The sequence below is a fragment of the Canis lupus genome, chromosome 1 (genome assembly GCF_003254725.2).
Source record: "Canis lupus dingo isolate Sandy chromosome 1, ASM325472v2, whole genome shotgun sequence".
NCBI lineage: Eukaryota > Metazoa > Chordata > Mammalia > Carnivora > Canidae > Canis > Canis lupus.
Window position 1 is genome coordinate 71,336,297 of NC_064243.1, and position 24,418 is coordinate 71,360,714.

The 24,418-nt window shown below is 44.2% G+C and overlaps 1 protein-coding gene across 10 annotated transcripts in view; it reads left to right on the forward strand.

Moving 5' to 3' along the window:
* Window positions 1–24,418, forward strand: part of PTCH1 (patched 1) — a 70,553-nt gene that overhangs the window by 33,061 nt on the left and 13,074 nt on the right. For all 10 annotated transcript variants that reach the window (XM_025423106.3, XM_025423105.3, XM_025423104.3 and 7 more), the window contains 15 exons: window positions 40–109; window positions 201–292; window positions 1,899–2,097; window positions 2,395–2,516; window positions 3,311–3,458; window positions 4,260–4,391; window positions 4,788–4,943; window positions 5,587–5,685; window positions 6,248–6,373; window positions 12,328–12,446; window positions 13,085–13,487; window positions 13,911–14,220; window positions 18,912–19,054; window positions 21,050–21,233; window positions 22,669–22,949. In XM_025423106.3, the coding sequence (XP_025278891.1) occupies window positions 40–109; window positions 201–292; window positions 1,899–2,097; window positions 2,395–2,516; window positions 3,311–3,458; window positions 4,260–4,391; window positions 4,788–4,943; window positions 5,587–5,685; window positions 6,248–6,373; window positions 12,328–12,446; window positions 13,085–13,487; window positions 13,911–14,220; window positions 18,912–19,054; window positions 21,050–21,233; window positions 22,669–22,949 (2,584 nt within the window). The remainder of the gene's footprint in view (window positions 1–39; window positions 110–200; window positions 293–1,898; window positions 2,098–2,394; window positions 2,517–3,310; window positions 3,459–4,259; window positions 4,392–4,787; window positions 4,944–5,586; window positions 5,686–6,247; window positions 6,374–12,327; window positions 12,447–13,084; window positions 13,488–13,910; window positions 14,221–18,911; window positions 19,055–21,049; window positions 21,234–22,668; window positions 22,950–24,418) is intronic.

A 24,418-nucleotide genomic window follows, 5' to 3' on the forward strand; every position in this document is an offset into this window, starting at 1 on the left:
TTACAATGAGATGTTTGTCTCTGTTTCCTATTTTACTAGGCAGTGGAAATTGGAACATTTGTGTTACAAATCTGGAGAACTTATCACAGAAACAGGTTACATGGATCAGGTATATATTCTTTTTTTGCAAAAACTTGTCAAAAATTCCTCAGTGGTATGCCTTAGCCTAACTTGTAGCCTCTTCTTTTTAACTTTGACAGATAATCGAATATCTTTACCCTTGTTTAATTATTACACCTTTGGACTGCTTCTGGGAAGGGGCAAAGTTACAATCTGGGACAGCATACCTACTGTAAGTGTGTGATCTGGTTTTCTGGTGTCTGTGATTTTTAAACTTTAGAATGTTTCTGGTGTTACTTTATCATTGTTTCTTCTGTTTCAGTTTTGAACAAGAAATAAAAACATTGAAATTCCGTGGGCATTTTTTGAGTGAAATTCCATGGGCATTTTTTGAGTGAATAGTTGCAGAAGAGAGGGGTTCAGCAGAATGTTTTTCCTCTTTTCAAAATAAAGTTCTAAAGGCATCATTAAATTTCATTCACTTTTACCCATCTTTTTATATGCAAATAAAATGCAAATTATTTCAGAGTATGTATGTTTTTTAACTCTTTAATAAAATGTTTGCAGTTTTACAGACCAAGCACTTCCACAGATTTATTTGGGCCTTGGGTGGCTCAACGGTTGAGCACCTGCCCCTCCCTAGCTCAGGGCATGATCCCCGGTCTCAGGATCGAGTCCCACATCGAACTCCTTGCCTGGAGCCTGCTTCTCCCTCTCCCTGTGTCTCTGCCTTTCTCTGTGTCTTTCATGAATGGATAAATAAAATCGTTAAAAAAAAAATTTGAGTTATTTTTTTTTAAGGAGGGACAATTTATTAGTGTGTACACATCAGAGTTAAATATATTGAGTTAAAATTCAAGATCCTCCTGCAGAGTAAAATACTAAACCTTTCTTTGGATCACATTAATGACATTTAAGGGGGAAATCCACTGTCTTTGAAGGCCATGGTAGGGGATGCTTCACAGTTTAGCAGTTGGATATTATATATACCGCATCATTTAAGGAATAATTGTTAATCAATGTAGACATCTTCAGTTAATTATGCAAGAGTTCGTGCTTAGGTTATTGTTTCTGCCCTAGCTTGCACATATCTGCAAAAGCAATTTGCAGTGGCCATACTCTGACCTTCAGTGTACAGTTTTAGATGGGAAATAAGGGGTTTTGTGTTTTCTGGTTGGGAGATTCTGAATAATGACTTCAGCCTGGTTAAGCAGCTACAGTGTGGTTTGAACTACATAACAGGCAGCCAAAAGCCTTTCTGGTCTGTCAACAGCACAAATTCAAAAGTGAGTGTGGGGGGAAGTGGCCTTGATGGTGGTGATGGCAGAGGCAGCAGGGGGCTTTTGGGGTCGACTGCCAGGCTGTCAGAAAGAGCTCATAAGTATGAGATTATTGAATGTAATGGAGATCAAATATTTTGATTGATGACATTTACAAAGCATTTATTAGGCTGGCAAGTGCTAGTTTGGCATTGTGATTCTCTCTTCTAAAATATCCTCCCCCCTTAATTTTGGATCTCAGTCTTCTGCTTAGAAGCACTCTTTGGCTAATCTTGATCTCAGGTATGAAAGATGACATACCAGCCAATCACAAGTCTTTGATTTCTTCATTAATTTACAAGCTCTCTGCTTGCCATTTCCATTCATGAATTATTTTCTTGACTCAGGTTTGCATATAGATCCACAGGAAAGGAGCATTAGTTTTCCGTGCCGGGGTCCCAGCCTTGCAGCGCTACCAAAAAGCCTCATGCGAGCCAAACATAGTATATATGATCTGTGCAGGCTCGGAGGCTTGGAAAAGCCTCTTTTCATGGTCGTACCTTCTAATTTCTTTCACAGAGGTAAGCCTCCTTTGCAGTGGACAAACTTTGACCCTTTGGAATTCCTGGAAGAGTTAAAGAAAATAAACTATCAAGTGGACAGCTGGGAGGAAATGCTGAATAAAGCTGAAGTTGGTCATGGTTACATGGACCGGCCCTGCCTCAACCCGGCTGATCCGGACTGCCCCGCCACAGCCCCCAACAAAAATGCAACCAAAGTGAGTACAGTTGTTGATTCTTCTCGTGGGGACCAGGAGAAAAGCTCAGGGTCTTTCCCCCATCCCTAGTCCTCTTATTTTCATTTTTATGATTTGATTTTCATCAACCTTTTTTGTCTCTGGAGCTACGTTTGTTTATAGAGCTAAATTTTGCTGTAAGATTTGCCATACGCCTCTCATTAGCCTTGTTATTAATGTTCTCTCTGAAACAAACAAGCCCTTAATGCACTGGATTTTAACAAGGCATGTGACCTGCCTACTAATTCCCATAATTATGTGGCTGTCTTTTTATTTTAGCCTCTTGATGTGGCCCTTGTTTTGAATGGTGGATGTCATGGATTATCCAGAAAGTACATGCACTGGCAGGAGGAACTGATTGTGGGTGGCACAGTCAAGAACAGCACCGGGAAGCTTGTCAGGTAATCCTGCACATGGAAGAGAAATCCAAGCCATCTATTTTTTGTCCTTTCCTGGGAAACTACTTCCCTTCTGACATCTGCAAGTGTATTTGTACTACTACTTAGCTGTTATCCTAGCTAGCCATCTGCTGTAATAGAATATTAGGAAACATTAGTGGACCAGACCAGCTTGAAAAAAAACCACCTTTCGGGGGATATTTTAAGAGGAGATGTGTTGTTTTCATCGAAACCATAGTTAGTAACTGTAGGTTTTTGGAAGATCTCTTATATAGGAAGTCAAGGCAGGTGTAATGCAGGCAGGTCACAGTGGTCACAGCAAGTAGAGTGGCGTGGTATGAGCTAAGCTCTGTCACAGACTGACCAACAGCTGACGGCTAAACAAGAATTACCCTCTGTGCTCTTGCGGATTCTGCTCCGTCAAGCGCCGGGCCCTCTGTCTGACATTCCTCCCTGGGGAGAGCCGTCGTCTGGGATTTTTGCACAGGCGAGCATTCAGTGCCGAGCCCAGCATCTCTGCTCAAGCTATCTATTCCCCTATCCTTCCTGTTTCACGGAATAGGAACTGAGAAAGGAAATTGCTTATTAATTTAATTTTGGGGTGTATCTGTAAAAGGTTTGTAAGGTTACACCTTTAATATGGTACATCAATCTATTAAATAAAATAACCATCCTGGTCCTGTTTAATGGAAACATGTGCTCATGTGGAAGGCGAGTTGGGGGCGTCTGTCTGGGGTTTTCAGCAGCAAGAAAACTTTCTGGAAACACTGATGTGTGTGTTTGCCACCCTGTCACAGCGCCCACGCCCTGCAAACCATGTTTCAGTTAATGACTCCCAAGCAAATGTACGAACACTTCAAGGGGTATGAGTATGTCTCACACATTAACTGGAATGAGGACAAGGCAGCAGCCATCCTGGAGGCTTGGCAGAGGACATATGTGGAGGTAAATCTTTGGCATTCCAATGCCCCCCTTTGAATCTGGGTATAAACTGCAGACGTACTTCATTTTCGCAATGTTTTAAGACATTTTTTTTTTTCCCGTTAGAATATCTTTTCAAAACCTAATTGTCCTTTTTGGGAGCCTGGTGGGATGAAAAAAGTTTATTCCCTCCCTCAATATTAAAAACCTTAATGTCTGGGTGATGGCTAATTCTAATTGGGATGCCTGAGACATTTGGAGTAACCAGTCGTGAGGTCCAGAGCTAAAGCATAATAGTGTTTAAAAAACACTTGGTGAGCAAGAAAAGGTGTCTGGAAAACATTAGCAAAGCATAGAATCTGTTCACAGCTGCAGTCCCCTTGGTTAGGTCATGTGACAGGAGCTGGCCTTTGTTGCCCAAGCAGTGACCTCTACTGAGCTGCATGTGACCTTTTAAAAGTGGCCAGCAAATGAAGGGGGGAGGAGTGGCCATAAGAATGAGTTGTTTTGGATTAGTGGGGAGCCAATGGGACCGCAGACATATTGCAGAGCGATGAGGAGAAGAACAGGCCAAGGTGCAGGGTGCCCGAAGGCGCCATAACTCCAGCTCCCCGCAGTACCGCATTCTTACCTGAACACTGTGGCTTCCATCATCCCGGGCCCAGGGTCGCTTCACCTCGGTCCATGCCCAAACCTGAAGCACGTAGAATTCTCTTTAGTGTATTTGAAACAAGTGAGGGTTGAGTGGAGGGGACATGTCCCCCAAGCTCTGTTATTGAAGCTCATTGAAACACTAATTCCATTTGGGACCTGATGTGACCACAGGTGGTTCATCAAAGTGTCGCTCCAAACTCCACTCAGAAAGTGCTTTCCTTCACCACCACAACCCTGGATGACATCCTGAAGTCCTTCTCTGATGTCAGCGTCATCCGAGTGGCTAGTGGCTACCTCCTGATGGTAACAGTCGAGTCACTTCTCCCAGGGGTGGGGGGCGGGGGCCATGGTTGGATTGGTTTTGAGTTTTTATCTTTCCATGACCGCTCTTGCTTTTTAACTGCTCTTAACACACACGTGCGTCCAAGACACAGAGAGCTCGGCTTCATAACGATTTCAAAAGTGGTCGTGTAAAGCATTTTCTCCCATTTGCAGTTTGCCCATCTTTGACTTGTATCATTTCATGTGATGTCTGTAAGGTACATTGTTGTTGTGGTTGGATTTAGTAAGTTCTACCTTTTGATTTGGGGTGATGGGTGGGGGAAAACATTAGAATCCTTACCCATTCTAATGTTTGGCTTTTGTTTTGTGTCTCCCCTCGTTCCTTCCCCTGCCCCCACCCCATTGTTCTGCTCGCAGCTTGCCTATGCCTGTTTAACCATGCTGCGCTGGGATTGCTCCAAGTCCCAGGGTGCCGTGGGGCTGGCTGGCGTCCTGTTGGTTGCACTGTCAGTGGCTGCAGGATTGGGCCTGTGCTCATTGATCGGGATTTCCTTTAACGCTGCAACAACTCAGGTATTAAAGGAACCATCCATCCATTGTGTGTTGACAAATGCCCCTCCCCAGATGTGGCCCAGCAACCTCCTCTGTGTCTGTGTCACCTAAAGGGTCTTCTGGCCTTGGCCACCAGGATGCCACACTTCAAGGGGGGAGGTGCTGTCTCAAAAATGGAGCACTTGGCTGTGGGTGGAAGGTCTACATGGGCTTGTGGATGGTAGAGATGCTTCACTTATCAGTACATTGATTAGAGCTACGATTCTCAAACTTGAGTGGCCTGAAGGGTTTGTAACTCCTCCGACAGCTGGGCCCCATCTTCAGAGCTCCTAATGACCAGTTCTCAGCAATACCCTCCAGGGATCACACTCTGAGAACCACTGCTTTTGCAGAGTTAGCTTCCTGCTCATTTATTAGCTTTAAAAAAAATAGTGGAGCTTAAAAATAGAAATGTCCAAGACTTCATGTGAGCTTAAATGGCTAGATGCAGGGATTTTTATTTATTTTTGCGGGGGGGATTTTAATGCTCAGAAGTAGATTGTTCCCATGAGCTGGTATGAGTTGTCCTTGGGGTAGCTGCTGGGGACAATGTTCTCAGTGGCTCTGGAATGATCACAAATTGGACTTCACGTGTCTACTGTACTGCCCTCTGTGTTCGTTGCAGGTTTTGCCATTTCTCGCTCTTGGTGTTGGTGTGGATGATGTTTTCCTTCTGGCACATGCATTTAGTGAAACAGGACAGAATAAAAGAATCCCTTTTGAGGTAATAGAAAAACAAAAGAAGAAAGCTTTGGGGATAGCCCCAGTCCCCTCCGTTCTTGAGTGTTCTTTAATTTTCCTTAATCTGTCCCAATAAATATTTCAGTCTCAAGTCAGTGATGACATGTTGCTGGCTGTAAATAAGTAAAAGAAATTAGAAGAATCTCAGAACACTTATTCCAAAGCCCATATTTGCTTTTCTAGTTTTTTTTGTGGGTTTCTTTTTGTCACTTGGTCTTGATCTCCCCCCACCCCCGACACACACACACACACACACACACACACACACACCTTTTAAATCTTAAAAATTTATTTAAATCTTTATCTTGCAGCTCTGTGTTTCGGATGTGGTAGCCAAGAACGACACCTATGTCGATAGTAGTACTAAAAACTTTTTGATGCCAGTGTTAGGGGGTTGGAGAGATAGCCCTTTACTATACCATGATGTCAGAGTGATAACCTGTCTGTTGTCTCACTTGGTCATGTATTTGAACTGTTGACATGATCGGAGATCTGAGGGGACCCTGCACCATGCAGTTCTCAGCACGGTGATTTCTCATTCTCAGGATAGGACTGGGGAGTGCCTGAAGCGCACAGGAGCCAGTGTGGCGCTCACCTCCATCAGCAATGTCACAGCCTTCTTCATGGCTGCTCTGATCCCTATTCCCGCTCTGCGAGCCTTCTCCCTTCAGGTGAGTTTGCAGGGATGAAACATGTGGTGTGCACTGCCCTGACACCAGCATCCTGTCCCATTCTCCACTAGCATGCTGATGGGAAGTGAAGTACCATGTCTGCATCCGGGGCTCTTCCGGGTGGAAGCTTCTTTAAGCAATTACCCTGACCCTCCCTCTAAAATACATCCCAGGTCTCTTCCCCTCCTCCCAGTACTATAGCCCAGATGCCTGGGGTCCAGGTATCCTCAAGACCTGGTGCCTTAGGGAGTGGCCCTTTCCTTTACAGTTAGACTAGAACGACCCTAAGGCTACTCCATGTAGGATGCTGAGAAGCCTCTGTTCCAGATAGCCAGAAGTCCTCTAGTTTGATCCACGGTATGGCCAGCTCTTGGCCAGCCATGCTTCTAAATCCCCACTGTCACGCCCCTTCCCTGCTGGCCACCTCAGTCCCAATATGCCACCCTCTCTCTCTGTTTCCCTAAAGCAGCCCCAACAGGCAGTTGTACAGAGCAGACTTCACTGACCAAGAACAGGTTGCAGTATAGACCAGGCTAGATGGTAACTGAGTAATTGGTAATTGATGGTAATTGAGTACGGTGGACCCTTGAACAACATGGGGTTTCGGCGTGCTGAACCCCCCTCCCATAAGTCAGATCTTCATATAACTTCTGACTCCCCCAAAACTTAACTTCTAATAGCAGCTGTTGACTGGAAGCCTTTCTGATAACATGATCAATTAACACATATTTTCTAGGTTACATGTGTTATAAGCTGTATTCTTATAACAAAGTCATCTAGAGAATAAAATGTTATTAAGAAAATCATAAGAGAGAATACAGTTCGAGTGCTGTTCTGTATTTACTGGAAACAGCCCGCCTATAGGTGGGCCCATGCCTCCCACACACCTTGTTGTTCAGTGGTCTGAACCACAGGCTGAGCTTCCACTGTGCAGATGGGTTGGCCATCCTCCACCTGCAGGGGGCTCATTGGCGGGCCCTCGCTTCCCACCTCTTTCCTTAGTTGCTCCAGTGTCTTCCAGCCCTTCTCTCTTCTTTTGGCCTCCTCCTCCCCTCTTAGGCTACACAAGAAAACTCAACATTCCTCTGCCTTTCTTCTCCAGAGCAGTTTGCCTCCTGCACTGTTGTGCTCTTTCTTCCCAAACCAGGCCCTTCCACACCTCGAGGCCACCAAGATTTTTGTGATGTTGTTCTTGTTGCACAAAAAGCCAGCTTATATGAATGGTGAGGATGGAGAGCTCGCCAGGCTGGAGACCTGGCTGTGGTCCATTCTGTGCTCAGCCCAGAGCACTGACACTGCTTCTCAGCTGCTTGAAATGCAAAGGAATCCTGAAATCGATCAGGACAGCAGATGAGGAGAGTGAACTGACCACTCCGGGATGTGGTCTTCTAAGCCCAAAATGGTTTCAGGTTTTGATATGTCAAAGATGTTATTGAAGTTCTGTGAATTAAACTCAAATTTTAAAGCTTCAAGTATTTTCTAAGAGAGGAGTGGTGCTTCCCTTCGTTCCTTTTTTTCCTTACATTATATTATAACGAGATGGCCAGGTTTTTTAAGGAAACTACTTTTTTTTTTTGAGATGGACTGGGGCGGGGGAGAAAGAGAAAATGAATGAATCTTAAGCAGGCTCCACACCCAGCACGGAGCTTGATCTCCCCGCCCTGACATCATCACCTGAACTAAAATCAAGAGTTGGGGTCGCTTATCCAACTGAGCCACCCATGTACCCCTTGGTGTCACTTTTTAAGATGTTACTACATCAAACTTCTTCCTGCTGCTATACTCTTGGTAATCCCCAAAAGGTTCCTGATTGAGTTCAGGAAGAGAAACTGACAAATCATAAACCAGGTTTCTCTTTATACTTTCATCAACACTTTTGTAGTCTTCGTATTTGAATTCATTTCGCCAATGGGTGATGAAGACCTGAGCGACTAATGATCTGTTTGGGACACTAGACTTACTTTATATTTAGTGTAAGATAGAACATGGAAAAAGATTTTTGTACAATCACTGTGACCACCACTCCCAAAAAGAAAAATACTAAAAAAAAAAAAAAAAAAAGAAAGAAAATGAGTTTATTATAAATATCTAAAAATAAAAGTAGTAAGTGAAAAGTGAATTAATAAAGTTAAATCTGAATGACTGAAGCTCAAGAAAATGAAAATATATATTTAACTGCTTCACTGATCAGTGATGTGAAAGGTGCCTGTGAAAGTATTGGTGCAGTTACAGTTCTAGAATGCCTTCGTGCACGGGCATCTGCACACCCACCTGCGGTCTCCAGGTCTCCCCGCATTGACACACAGTAGGCTCTGGTATTGAGAAATTGTCCTACCCTGTTAGCAGTTGGATGCTCTCCCACCTCTCCTTTCCTGCCTGCCTTTTCCTTGCTGCTCTTTATCTCTGCTTTGCCACACACTCCTTCATTTCTTCTTGTGTGTCTCTCTCATTTTCTCCTCTCCTCTCTCAGTACACACTGATGATTCATGAAGGCATAATCTCCTTTAATGATATCCTATGGTGTGGTGGTCTGAAAAGCTACATGAGTTTTCTTACGCCTTTTAGAAAATCCAGTAACGCTAAAGTTCTCCCAAGGTAAGTACCTTACCTAGTCGAAATGGGTACTGTGAATTTTGCGTTTCTATTCTAGGCCACTAGGGTATCATGTTAGAAAATTGAGGACTTCCAGGGGTCCTCATTTATTAAAGACTGGCTTCCCGTAACATTGGCTCATTCTCTGTCAAAAAACAAAATAACAAACCAAGGAAAAGGAAAGGAAATAAAAGAAAACGTAAAGAGAAAACAGAACATACCACGATTTTTGCAGTAACCATCAGAAATTTATGCTGCTTTCCTTTTATTTTATTTTATTTTATTTTATTTTTGGCTGCTTTCCTTTTAAATATATTGATATTCAGAGTTGACCGTGATGTAGCTCTCTTTCTTTTAGTGAAAACTGTGTCAAGCTGTCCCTCTGGGTATTCATTCATATTAGTGTTTGCAGTATACTATAGATTAAACTTTGAAAGAGAGAGACCCACAGTGGTTCTGTCCAGTGATAAATCCATAATAACTTAGGATTTTTCTTTGTGGAACTTTTCCATCGTCTAACATTACCAAAATAAATAGAAATTTTTTCCCCCAAAGAAAGTGTCTTAGCCTTCCTTGTCAATCTCCATCCAAATGCCACCTCTATCAATCAGAAAGCAGTTGCACCGTCTAATTCTTTGGGAGCCAATGCCCTGAGCTGGGGCTTTGCTGGTAACTGAATGCTATTTGTTCTTCAATGAAAACCCCCAGAACAGAACACCTTATTGTTCCAAACAGTAAGGGGATTTAGATGAGGGCTCCGCTACGCAGGGTCACTTTGTCTCTTGAGCTCTGCAAGTGTCTCAGCAGGGCCACCAGGGATGCTCCCCCAAGGGTGAGGTAGAGCACAGGGCATGGGGACTTCTCCTTTAAGCACAGTAATTGGAATTGATTGACAGTGCAAATCATCCCCATCATCTTTTCAGATTTTTGTAGAATGTCTTAAACCCCTTTTTGCTCTAGTGATGCTTGTCCCTTGCTGAGAAGTCCTCGCTTCTTGGTTTTTACTCTTTTGGTGCACTTGAGTGGGACGTGGAGGTTGGGCCATTTTCCTGTCAGAATTTGTTCTCCCTTTGCATGTAATACACCATTTGATGGTAAGCATGGATGCGATGCTGCACTTCAGGGTTTTGGGGGTTCTTCATGTCCTCCATGGATTCCTCCGGTGGATAAAGCTGATCTCAGGTGCGTTCCCCAGCCACTGTGGAAGCACCAGTGCTGTTCATGTCAGAGCACCTGGGCCACTTACGTTCCTCGTCCTCAGGAACTTTTGTCCAGAGTAAGATGCTTGGCAGTGTTCTGTCTGCATTCTACCCCTGAATTATAAACATGCTCGTAATAGAAAATGAAAGGATTCCATCTCCAGGACTGAATTTTCCTGAAAAATCTCCTTGAGTCTCAGACCCATCCTTCCCAGCACCCCTGTGGTCAGATTGGTCAGGAGCCCAAATCCAGCCATGTTCGTCCCCTCAGGAGGTGACCAGGAGACAAGAACCCCCAGGTCTCAGGCTGAGGGCTTTGATATCAAGCTCATGTTTAAATTCGGTTTACTTAGTAACCCCTGCCAGGTGACCATCCTCTGCACTACGGAGTCTCTGTTAGTGTCAAGAGCAGTAATGATGACTATCATTGGTTGCTGTGGGATCGAATGAGTCCTGTATTCATAACTACCTAGAGACCCCCTTTCTCCTTTCTCTTCCCCCAACAGAATTCTAGGTCTCCCTCTCAGACACAGCTTGTCGAGTTCCTCCAGGTGGCACATCCTTCCTCCCTGGCCCCACCAGAGTCCTGTTCTTTTCTCCCTGAGAACCTACCTTGATCACCATCTGCCCTCCCCCCCAACCTCCACCTGGGTACTCTAACCCCCTCTGAGCTGCCCTGGAACCCTCTGCAACCTTTTATTACTATATCTGTTAGCCTGAACCGTAACTTTGTTTATAGGCTGAATGCGTCAGTCCTTGAGAAAAGGATTTTGTCGTCTCTCTCTCTCTCTGTGTCTCCCATACCCAGCTCAGTGTCCTCCCTTTTTGTCTTTGTCTCTTAGTATTTGTCTCTTAGATGAATCCTCTAGTCAATATAGTGATTTTCTTATTAAAATAGGCCAATCAGGCAGGTCTTTAAAGGACCTTCCATGCATGAGAGTAGTTAAGTTCACGGGTTCCATATATTTCAAGTTGATGAGGAATTTCCAAGCAGACTAAGAAGAAAGGGGTTAGGTGATTTTTAGGAGACTCTAGATTCTTTTTTGGCTTTGTAAACTTGACCTTGAATTAATTATCGAAAGGTACCTTACCAGACCTCGGGCTTGCTCTTTAACTATAAGCATAAATTCACAATTACTATCAAAACCTCTTTGCAAAGTTCTCCTCTGATTGTCAGATATCCTTTATAAGCAGGTTTTCTCTTCTTACCTGGAGACATTTACCCAATTGGAGGACATTTTAGAACTAGGTAGTTCTTTGGAAAACTTCCTGAGAGTTTTTAATTTTCAAAAAAATTTTCTGATGATTTCTTGGTTACTTAGCATTTCAGGTGCTTTTTTTTTTTTTTTTTTTTGTGCTGCTTCCTTCCATTCCTGTCTGAATTGGAGAGCCTTTCAACTGTCCTCTGTTGACTTTCCCCCATTAACAGCCTAATTGTGTAATTTTTACTAGGTCGGCAGGAGATTTGCCAAAGCACTACAGAATCTAGCCCCGTGTTTATTCTAGGTTATGGAGTGACTTTTGAATCCGTACTTATTTATTCTGCATACTATAATCACACACAGGAATTTCTTTCTGCCTTATTCTCCTTGACCTTTTCTGTTACTGTGCTTGCACACCCCACAGGCTACTCTGGAGACTATTTGGAATGTGCCTATTAAAGACCTCAGGGGACGTGTTTGAAATTTTATTTCATGTTTTAAAGGTGACATTTTGATATACCCAATCCACTTTATGTATAAATATTCTGAGCATAAAATCAGAGTTGCGTGAAACTCTTAGAAATGTTCTGAAAGGGGAATGTTTGTTTTCAATTAAAACGTCTCAAGTATATTCTGTATTCTGCCTTTGTAGATTTGGTTTGGTTAAGTTGCTCGCAAGACGTTCATTTCGTTCCCGTGTTTGTTCATCATAGGTTTGTGAAATTCTAAGAGATGGAAAGGATCAGAGAATGATGGGGCCTGTTTTAGTCAACTGGTCCCTTAATGGTGGCAGAGAAGCAAAAATGATGAGAAACTCCAACAAGTATTTAAACTCCAAGTTTAAATACTTGAGAAGGGAATTAAAAGAAATATGGTGTTTAAAACATCTTTATTTTCATAGCAGTCCTCTGACTGGGAGGAGACATATTGGTGACCTCTGCTTTTTTTTTCCTGCTTCTAGGCGGCTGTAGTAGTGGTATTCAATTTTGCTATGGTTCTGCTCATTTTTCCTGCAATTCTCAGCATGGATTTGTATCGACGTGAGGACAGGAGATTGGATATTTTCTGCTGTTTTACAAGGTACAATTTCATGAGCTGCTGCGGCCTTTATATGTTGGGTACAGAGTGGTAGGGTTAAGAGAACTCTTTAGTCTGTGGACTTGGAAGAAAATGTAGTTAACAGGGCTTGTACCAGTGTGATGGAGGCATAGGAAATAGTGGACAGAGGATGCCTTGTTGGGAATATCGAATCATTGAAGCTTCCCTCCCTGATTAGAGGCTCACAGCTCTGGGGTTGTGATGCATGTGCTCATATTTCTGTTGTGGATTAATTTTGCTGATGATTGAGCGTGTCATATCTGTATGGATTCAGGCAAACAAAGGTTTGAAAACCAACCATCCAGAAAAATATAGCCCTTTGGGTGTCATGGGGTTTTTTGGGGGGGGAATCGTGTGTTTTTAGGAATTGTGCTTCGAAGGGGTTCATCAGCATGTAACTTGATTTTGCCAGCCAAATTCATGATCAACTATCCATTTGGCCTCCTTTGACTTAATACTATCTGTGTCCAGATGGTTAAATTAGGTGATGTTTGTGGAGTTCAACAGTATGATATTTTCTTCTAAATGAGAGCTATGTAAAATGGATGTCAGTCATTGGCAAAAATGAAAGCACGTTTCCCTGTTTCAATATACCATTGTGACATATTTTCCCCTCTCAGCCCCTGCGTCAGCAGAGTGATTCAGGTTGAACCTCAGGCCTACACGGAGACTCACGATAACACTCGCTACAGTCCCCCGCCCCCCTACAGCAGCCACAGCTTCACCCACGAAACCCAGATCACCATGCAGTCCACAGTACAGCTCCGCACAGAGTATGACCCCCACACGCACGTGTACTACACCACCGCCGAGCCACGCTCTGAGATCTCCGTGCAGCCCGTCACCATGACCCAGGATACCCTCAGCTGCCAGAGCCCTGAGAGCACCAGCTCCACGAGGGACCTGCTCTCCCAGTTCTCTGACTCCAGCCTCCACTGCCTTGAGCCCCCTTGCACCAAGTGGACACTTTCATCTTTTGCCGAGAAACACTATGCTCCTTTCCTCTTGAAACCAAAAGCCAAGGTAATCTACCAAAACAGAAGACTCTTCCTGTCTTCAAGAAATAACAAAACTGTCTCTTTTGGAATTCATCAGGTTGCTTCTTTGGGTGTGACTTATTTCAGGCCCTCTAAAAAGTCAGTCCATTTAGCATGTGGGGCCATTTTAATGAGCTCATCTTCTATGGGAGTGAATCTCTACCATAACAAATGTTTCTGTGAATTTAGATCAACTCCTTAAATTTTAAACATTTTATTCTTCATGAGCTTGTTTTAAAATAAGATTACTATGATTACCTGTTTTTCCCTCTGGGAGGATGACCCCTACGTGCTTCATCAGGGCCATTGTGGGGGTAAAAGTGAGGTCTGGACCAGACAGCTTGCCTCTGTCAGGGGAGAGTTGGTCCTGTCCTCTGGCTCTAATCTTGTGCCTCTTACTGTGTTACAGGTCGTGGTCATCTTCCTTTTCCTGGGCTTGCTGGGGGTCAGCCTTTATGGGACCACCCGAGTGCGCGATGGGCTGGACCTCACAGACATTGTGCCCCGGGAAACCAGAGAATATGATTTTATTGCTGCACAGTTCAAATACTTCTCTTTCTACAACATGTATATAGTCACCCAGAAAGCAGACTACCCAAATATCCAGCACTTACTTTACGACCTTCACAAGAGTTTCAGCAATGTGAAGTATGTCATGTTGGAAGAAAATAAACAGCTTCCCAAAATGTGGCTGCATTACTTCCGAGACTGGTTACAAGGTGAGATGCTGCGAGGGGGCGTTCGCCCTTTGTAAACATTCCCCATTTGGTCTTTGGTACGTTCAGCTTCCACAAGTTCCTTTTGTTCACTTTATTAAAGTATTAGATTATAACATAACACTGACATGTTTCATTGACTTCTGAGTATTGCTTAAAATTCTTATATAGACTGTTTTGGGGGCAGCCTCCCAAATCTGGCTTTTGCCTATAAAATGATGCAAACAATTCCAGTGGAGGACTCATTGGAACTTCTGTAAGAATTTATGGATGCACATTAGGAAATGGAAACATATGTTATAAAATAGGGACCTGGATGCTTCTAGGGCTCTTTTTTTGGATGGTGGTTAGTTTGATGATCAAAAGTGTCAATGGAAATTTCTAGACTGACTTATTGACAAACTTTGGCATACTACACCAGTAGATTTTTGCATCATTGGTGATTATAATGTACAATTCCATATTTTGACCATCTCTTGGTTCAGCATATGAAATAAAGTTATCAGTGCTTAATCACATCTCACAGTATTTCATAAATAACCAAATTCTGCTTTTAAGATGCCTTTCTTAGCATGTTATCTTGTCCTTAGATACATGTCTGGGAAATAGTAGTCAATTGGAGAAAAAAAAAATGGCTTAAATTTGCTTCTAACTGCTGACTGATATGAATGTATTCAGTGATTCCAAGAACATCTGTTCATTTATTCCATGTTGACACATGCAAAGTGAAGTGGGGAATCAAGATAATTATCCACACAATTCAGGCAAAAATGCTATTACTGAAATACCCAAATAATTATGGCCCCCAACATTTTTTTGGCTTAAGTTATCCAAATGATTGTCTTAATTTCCCACTTAATTAGGCTTGTTTAAACACAGATTTGAGTGCCTTTTTTGGTCTTAAGTCAATACACTTGTATGTAAAGATTAAGCAGCCAATTTCCCTGTGAGTTTGCATAAAATGGTAAACTGCATGAGTTTGACTGAAAATCCTTCAGTTCAGTTTCTAGCCTTGACTTCTGTTCCTAGAATTTTGTTCATACATGTACACCAGATTTGACCTCTTTTTTTGAGGAAGGGAAAGAGAACTAACTACATGACATTAATATTATTTTTTTAACATGCTCATGAGATTAACATGAATTAGTTCTAAGTCTTACTTTTTACAGTAGTTTGGGAGGCTGTGTTTTCCAGATAATGAGTCAAAACAGGACTAGACAGTTGAGAGATTCCCTGCTTTTCATTTTTCCCCCATTGGCCAAAGATATGCAAATAGCTTGCCACAAATGACAAAGAGATCGCCAGTGCTGCCTGTATCTGAGCAAAGGAGGGTTATTGTAGAATTGATTTCAGTCTTAGGCCATTCCTTTGGACGCTCAATATAGCATGTTAGGCGGATCTTGGGAAGAGGGCAGAGGGTATTGTCTCCAGGCAGTGGCAGGGCTAACCTTTTTATAGTGCATTGTAAATTATCCCTATGCTTTCATTCCTTTAAAGACCTAAAGCAGTTGGACTTGAGAATCACACTTTTTTGAAGGTGCAATTGAATCATGTTGTTTTGATTGCTAAGTGAACAGCACCCACCTCGACCAAGTGAGACCCATTCATGCTCCCAAGTCGAGGTCCCAGCCAGCTCTAGAACTCTGCGTGTGACTCTCAGGAGGTCCAGCAGAGAGCACTGGACACAGAATGGCCAGATAATGGGACCGCCAGGCTGCCTACACGGTTTTCAGGCCTGTCAAGTGGCTAATGGGGTCTTTGAACACTTCCTGCAAGGAGTCAGCTGTCCTTGAATTGTTCAAAACATTTTGTGTGGTCATTAAGTGTTGGGACCCTCATTGGTTTTCAGTGGAATTGTCACTAAAAACCGTGTTGTGCTATTGGTCTTTATCAACATTCCACTAGTTTGCGGGGTGGGGGTAGGTGCTAACTCATAAAAATACATAATGGCAATATCATGTGTCATCTTTAAACACACATGCAAGTAAGGTGAAGTTGCAGGTAACAACCTCACTGCATCATGTACAAATGGTGTTCGTTTGTATTCAGCTCTGCGTTATGCAGATAAAATTTAAATTAATGTTCTCTTTAGGGGCTCATTATCAAAGAGAAACTTACAATTGATATTTCCCTAGAAAATAGTATTTAGTATAAAATTTAAAATGAGATAAGTTTTAGTTAACACTTTCACGTTTTGCTGTCAAATAGGTAAAATGTCATCGATCTTGTCTACAGTGTACACGTGTTAGAGTATAAAACGCAGGCCAAGGGGCAGTGGAAGCAAATCTGCATCCCTCATTTTGTGCACAGAAATCCTATGTTGTACACATACTCTCAGGCCATTTCTTTGCTATTTGAGCTTTTTGGTAATTAGAAAATAAAATAATCTAAGAATAAAAACTTAACTTTTTCATGAGGTCAACTATTTCTTGTTCATGTTTGTATTCTGAGTGCAGTGAGTGGCACGGGAAGGCTAGCAGCGTGGATGAGGGGGTGAACAGAGTTGCCTGCAGGGTGGACCCCCTCAAATCCAGTCTTTCTTCCTTTGGTTCACTCAGGGTGTCCCCAGACTCTTAGTGCATAAAAATCTTAAAACCACACTCACATTTTTGGAACACTCTATTTGCCACTAGATGTCAGGGGTGCCCTTGGTACCTCTGCTGATCTTATTTGTGCCTTCAGCAAATAACTTCCTGAGCTCCTCTGTGTGTCCAGGGCTATTTGGAGCAGCCATGTTTCCAGCTGAACCTGGAACCCAGCTGCCTGGATCCAAAGCTTAGCTCCATCCAGCCCTGGTCTCCTGGGTGGCTTTGGTTAAGTTGCTTTCCACGCCTCGGTTTTCTCATCTGTATAGTGGGAACCATGGTTCTAGCAGGGCTATCTCATGAGGTGGTTCTAAGAAGTACATGACTGGTGATCATTGTGAAATGCTGAGACAGCCCAGTGCTCCCTGAGCACCAGTGGCTCCTTAGGATTGACGGGTCAAGAGGGAAAGGGTTAAAGTACCATACAGGCCATGAAGTGATGAAAATTCTATTAAGGTGAGGAAAACAGACCAGGTCTCTTTTGGAGTGGTAGGGGGTGGGGAGGAGGGTTTGTTTTCCCTCCCCTGTTTATTTATTTATTTTTTTTTTCAAAAACAAAAAAGGCTTTTGGTAATAAAATAACATCTGTTCAGTACGGCTTGTTGTGTGCATGCCTCACTATGAAAAACAGTCTGTGAGAGTTAGGAGCCTGGCCGTCGTGGTGGTCCCTCCCACCCACCGCTCCCACCGCTCCTTCACACTCGCCCCTAAACATAGCCTTCTTTCACCACCCAGCCTAGGGCCTCATCCCCACATTGTTCGTGTAAAAACAATGCCCACAGCGATGTCGGCAGGAAGGCTTGAGAAGAGAGAGAGACAGAGACAGGGTCCTGTGCTCCCCCTCTGCCCCTACGTCAAACCCCAAGAGCTTCATTATTTTGAGCACTGAGGAGACCAGTACTGGGGCACGGTGGGGGGGGGTGTCTTTGAATTCACTCAAGGCCTGTCATGAGATGAAATGAACTCTCTTCCCTTCTAACTGGCCATGTCTAACCCCTGCATACACAGCTTGTTCAATAGATGTGGTTTCCTGAGCTCCTGGGGGCCTGGAGTTCTACTTGGGAGGGGATTTGGAGGGGAGCAGGACAGTGGAAAGGAGACAGGGGTGTCGGGGGAGAGTGTGTGTATGTGGGATCACTCAGCCCCTAAGACCGGGTCACCAGGGCCCTGTTTTCTCTTCCAGCACGCTTATCTCTTTACAGCTGTAGCCAAACCATCAGGTCTGTAATGATGGTTTTGATTACAGAGGCCAAGCACAGCTGTGTGTGGTGGGCTGGTGGGCTCGCCCATCCCCCACACCCAGAGAGCCCTTTCCTTCCCCTCCCCGTGCTTGCGGTTTGTCATCTGTTCTCACAGAGCCCCCTTGTATTGGCCTGTGGCTTCCTGTTTCAATCTGATCCAAATTTACCCCGTGAGGCATTTCCCTGCACACACGGACGCTCACGAGGTCCCTCCGCCCCCGCCCTGCCTTGTGAGGAAGGGTGGCAAAGAGGAACAGTCGAGAGTGAATAGGTGTTGGCTGTGATCTTTACACAACCTGGCAGCCGATCCCACAGCTTGTATTAGCTCCACAAGTCGAACAGATGGAACAAATTGACAGAATCGTGTTCGCTCACCCTGGGCTGGAGAAGCAGCTGAGTTACTGTTTGAAGTTGGGAGTTTGAAAGCCTTCTCCTCACTCTGAGTGGGATTTCTGGTTGGGTTGAAGAATCCCAGGCTCTAGCACCCAACAGTGGCCTGAGATGGCTAATGAGCCTATGTGTCCCCTCACCCGGCCAGACAGTGCACTGTCTTCCTCTCCTCAGAATAGTCATTGAGGGAGAAGAAAGGGTTTCTCTTTTATGTAAAAGTAAAACATGTAAATTTGCTTCCTAGAAACAAGAATTCCCCTCTTCCACCTTTGAAGCAGTGATTATCAGCAACCTGACACTCATTCATGAAAAATTGAATAGTGTCACTTGAATCTGAAATAGAAAACAAGTATAATACAGAGTGTTTGAGGTTGATGTCAAGTACTCCCTTCTGCTGGGTGTCCTCAGCCCACCACATCAGGGCCTAGATCATTCTGGTTAAGAATCATAATATCTCATATACATTTGCCTTTTCTAGGACTTCAGGACGCATTTGACAGTGACTGGGAAACTGGGAAAATCATGCCAAACAATTACAAAAATGGATCAGATGATGGGGTCCTTGCCTACAAACTCCTGGTGCAGACCGGCAGCCGCGATAAACCCATCGACATCAGTCAGGTACTGTGGCTGCCCTACATCCTGGGCGTTGCGGAGGGCATCGCTGAGCAGATCTTGGGGCAGCTGCCATCCCAGCCTGCGCCCTCTGGAGACCCGAGGCATCGGGCTGATAGAATGTCGAGTTGGCTCTACTTCACTTCATCCTGTCGGCTGGTTGTGTGACTGCAGGCAAGCCTGTGCCTCAGTCTGCCCGTTTGTCAAGTGGGGTTGTGTGTTACTGCCTGCCTCCACAGCCGTTGTTCCCACCAGGAACTCTCCAGGCAGTGCAGGCTCTTTCAGATACGAGACATGCTGTATTGTGCCATTCTCTTTTGAATTCTAGTGCTTGTTACCATGTTGATCTGGGTTATATTCACACTTAAAAGGATGGTAGCAGTCATTTGAGTGAGCAGAATTTGAGGTGGATGGATGAGTTAGGAAGTCAGAGAGGTTACTAGAAGGATGGGAGGATTGATTGCATTCGTTTCCTCGGGGTCACCCTGGCCCAGCAGGTGGAGAAGGGGGACAGACAGATGGCTCTGCCATGAGTGAAGCAAACAGAATTGCCAGTCCCCGAAACCTGAGAGCGCTCGCCGTTCTGCTCACTTCCCCGGGTAATAAGAGCGGTTTCTAGTTGGTAATCATATTCTCCAACTACATTTGCATCTTCTCTGTGATGCTCGGATTCCAGCATACTCCCTTTTGATTCTTCAGGCAAGTTGGGAGTGTGTTGGGACCCTTCAGATTTCAAATGAGTCCAGCACTACTGCCGGCTCTCCCAGATCCCATTCCCTCTGCTCCTTGTAGCTTGCTTGCTTCCCCCTCAGGCAGAAAACCGTCATGCTAATGATCTTCCCAGCAGCTCTGTTTATTGTCTCTCCTTTTTTGCTGGCATTAAAGGTGACAGATTTACAAAGTACATTGTTCAGAGTTATTATGGAGTGTGAACTTGGTGCTTTATGGCCGCATGCGGCACACTGTCAGGTTTGACAAGGATGTGGGCAGAAGAGCCTGTGGGAGAGATAGCAGGGGGATGCCGGGGGCTGTGCCAGACCTTAGGGACCAGGGACAACTGTGGAGCAAATGTGATTGGGCCAGGCCCCCAGATATCACTTCCTCTGCCTGGGAGGGAGAAAAGCATGCTGCGTGCACGGAGGCCATGAGCCGTGCTATGTAATTCCAGAGACGGCTTGAAGACATGCAGTTGTTACATATCCTGGGGATTAATTGAATCCAGACCCCTGAAATTTCGTTTTGTCACTCGACTGTTTCTTCCTTCACTCTTTCTCTATTAACTGCTGTCACTGGTGTTTTTCATTTTGTTAAGAAGGCCAAACGCATTGGAGTCAGGCCTGAATCTAAAGTAAACAGGAAAAATGTATTTGTTTGTATCAGTATGTGTGTAGTAGATAGAGGGAGTGTAGTATCCCATGGCCTATGATGGGGCTTGCCAAGCGGGACCACCTCTCTCAGAAATAGGGGTACCCAGAAAGACCGTGGCTGTGCATCAGCCCCTTCCACTTCCTGGCGATGGGCATTTTGTGAATACACAGGTCATAGGAGGCTAGTGTTAGCAAAATTTATACAGATGTTGTTTTATTTTTATAGCTCTCCTCCATTTACTGGGTGGCATTTCCTTCAGTGTTAACAGCAGAGGTTAACTGCATACAGACGTGTATGGGGGTTCTTGCCAGGTTTTTTCCTCCTTCTCCTCCTATAAATATGTTTCTCCAGATTGTTCATTCTCTGCCTTGGCTGCAGACAGTCTTTTAGCATTCAGATTTAATTGGTTCGTTCAGTCAATTCCTGGACCATCTGCAGAACTGTGTGTGTGTTAGAAACACACTGATTATTGCATCCTCTGATAAGTGCATTTGGAAAGAAACCAAAGGTGTTCTGACGGGATTTTATTATGCATTCAAAGAGGGGGCATTCTCATCTTTGTTGCAAATGCTGGTGCAGGGCTCTCCTTCCCCAACCCCATTCTGAAAGACCCCTCTTCTCCGCATCTTGCAGTTGACCAAGCAGCGCCTGGTGGATGCACATGGCATCATCAACCCCAGTGCATTCTACATCTACCTGACTGCCTGGGTGAGCAATGACCCTGTGGCTTATGCCGCCTCCCAGGCCAACATCCGGCCTCACCGTCCTGAGTGGGTGCATGACAAAGCTGACTACATGCCCGAAACCAGGCTCAGAAGTAAGTAGCCCTCCACCAGGGTGGGAGCCTCACTCCATTCTCCCAAGCTCGGCCACAGCCCTCGTCTGCTGACGCTACCCAGGGTTCTAAAGTGTAAACAGAACAATCTATTTCTTTGAGTTTAAAACTCTGGGAGACAGATGAGGGTGTGCAATGGAATACAACCCATGCTCTATCACGCTGGGAAATAAGAGTCCCTAATCTCCGTTTGTAGCTTTCACCCTTGGACATCCACCGGGCAGCTCTCTTTCATGCCAGCTGTTCCATGTGAAAGCTGGAGACGCCTCCGGGTTGAGTGTTATTTTACTATTGCAGAGTTTTATCGCTGGGGATTATATGTTTATCTTCACTTTGTCAACTCTGGTGTTGAAGGAATTTTTGGCAAGTTGGGTCATTCCTATAAGCCACCAAGCACCTGTACTCTGTCAAAGCTGTTTAAACCGGAGCAGGATAGTGTGTATACGCAGTGTCCTCTTCCTTTCCCCTCTCAGCCTTGACTTTGAAAGGTGGTCCTGTATGGATTTAATTTGCATTTGTGTTAGAGATGTGAGTAGCTTCCACCTTGGATAGGCCGAGGGAGAGGGAGGACGTGACAAAGAGGACGGGTCCCTTTGCAAACATGGCTGGAGAGGAAGCAGGTTGTGCTTCTCTGTATCTAAACCCCAGAGCCTGGTGGCAAGCAGCCAAGGCTTGTCTTAATGAAAATTTATAGTTGAGATTATAATAGGGCAAATCATGTTTAGCAAGTCAACTGAATGACCCCAAAGGGTCTGGAACACACAACGGCAGTAACTAAATGCTTGTTGTGTAAGGATTTCTTCCCCTGCTGCTGAAGACTTAGCATTGCATTAAAAAAGAAGCATGGAAGGTTTAAGTGTGTTAGATCACTAAAAGGATAAGAAAGTTAAGCGTTTTTCTCAGGAAAGCATGACTTTCGAGTTATTTTGTTCTCATAAGTGAGTGAGTAAAACAGTTTGAACTTCGTATTTTCCCTTGTGTCAGTTGAACAAAAAATGCTCCTGCCATTGAATTCTTAAGTTGTTTAGACCCATTACAAAAGTGACTGCCCCTAGAAGATTAAAATCAAAGGTTAAATGAATACACAGGCCTTAGGCTGCTCCCCTCCACCACCAAAAAAAAACCAAAAACCAAAAAACAAAATAAAACAACAACAAAAAAAACCTGTTGGTTATTGCTTAAAGCTTTTTTAAACCAAAGATTAAGATTGTAAAGACCAAAGACTGTCCTGCATACTGTTGTCTTTCACATTGAAAGGAGTGTGGGCAGGGAACTTGGTGACAGGGTCCCTTCCCTGTTGGCTGCCATCGTGGAGCCCGTGGGGTGTGGGTCTGGGCTGGGCAGTGGCTCCTCCCTCCCTGGGTCCCATGGCCCTGAGCCTTCAGCCATGGCCTCTTCCCTCTGTCCCCCTGTCCAGTCCCAGCAGCAGAGCCCATCGAATACGCTCAGTTCCCTTTCTACCTCAATGGCTTGCGGGACACATCTGACTTCGTGGAAGCTATTGAAAAGGTCCGAAGCATCTGCAACAACTACACCAGCCTGGGGCTGTCCAGCTACCCCAACGGCTACCCCTTCCTCTTCTGGGAGCAGTACATTGGCCTCCGCCACTGGCTTCTGTTGTCTGTCAGCGTGGTGCTGGCCTGCACGTTCCTCGTATGCGCCGTCTTCCTCCTGAACCCCTGGACGGCCGGGATCATTGTGAGTTCATATGAAGGGGTTTTGTGCAAGCCAGATTCCTTTCGGCCTGGCTCTTGCTACAGCCGGGAAGTTGTGTTTATGTCTGGGCCTCTGGAGGAGGGTATAGATTGCATCACCCTTGTTATATTTATTCTGTGGGAGGTGGCGAGGTTCATGGTTAGGTAGAGCCTTTAATGGCCTTCATCTTGTGTCTCTTCTCCTACAGCTTTAAACTTGCTGTGTAAAGACAGGGAAGTTTTAAAACACACTTTCTGTAACAGCTCCTAGCATTTATTAAATACAAACACTCTGCATTTATTAAATTCGAATATAACTTATTTATTTATTTTTACTTAAATGGTCCTTTTGTGACTACGTCCCAGACCTAACATAGAGAAGATTCTTCTGAAAAAGGGGCGGGGGACAATTAGAGAAGTTTAGGACAATGGTATATGGGTAAAATGGTTTTTGAGATGGTTTTGTAGTATTGTGTGTGTGCTTTAAAGCTTGGAGGACATTGGTGAACTGGTATTGCTAACCTATTTTTTGGTATCCTTCTGTCCAAGTGTAATACTCTCAGATCTGAAGTAAGTTTCATGTAATATCTAATAAAATCATGGCACTGTTTAAACATGAACTGTTTACCATGAACTGTGGTACAGCCTTCAAAATGCCAAAATTATAAAAACAGAGACCAGGTCTCATTTATGTACCATATGTCTGTGCAGCAGGTATGTTAAAGGTAAATGTTTAGTCTGTAGGGGTTTTCATGGTACTTAAGCAATTGACGTTGTCCATCTTTCATTAGCTTATTAAAGAAAGCAAACGGAACTGTTACTGGACCTGTCCTTCCCCTGCCACCACTGCCCACTGCCCCACCCCTGACAAGGAAAGAACAGCCACTCCTCTCCCATCTCTGTAAAGTTGGCTGTTCTAGTTGTATTTTCTTCCCTTTGGCTCAACAAACTCCATAGTCTACCTTCCAGATTTTCTTTCCATCTCTGTGCAAATTTTTACAAGGCAGATGAAAGGCAAATAAGAGCTTTTCCTGGGTTTAACTGCTTGCTGTGTCCACCCGCCTTGCTCCTCATTTCTTCAAAGTGAAAGCGCCTGTAACCTGACCCATGTCAGCTGACCAGAAGTCCCCTTTCTCCCTAGTCATCCTCTCTTAACAGAACAAAAGAAAAGCTTCTATTCACTCCTCCTATCTGCTTTCTTTAGGATGGAGGGTAGGGCACAACCAAAAACTCTGAAGTTTCAATTCTGTTAATTGAAGGATGGTTTTTGATGATTAAGATTAAAACAGAAGGGAATACCTTATTTTAAACTATATTAAATTTGTAGCTAGTTACAAGTCCATGTTTCTGTAATTCTTAGATGACTCAAATGGAATAGTTGTGAAATTTTTTATTTTATATATTTTTGCTTTCTAGAGCAGGCGTATTGGAAAGACAGCTTATGGTAGTAATACCAAACTTTGCCTTTTTGTA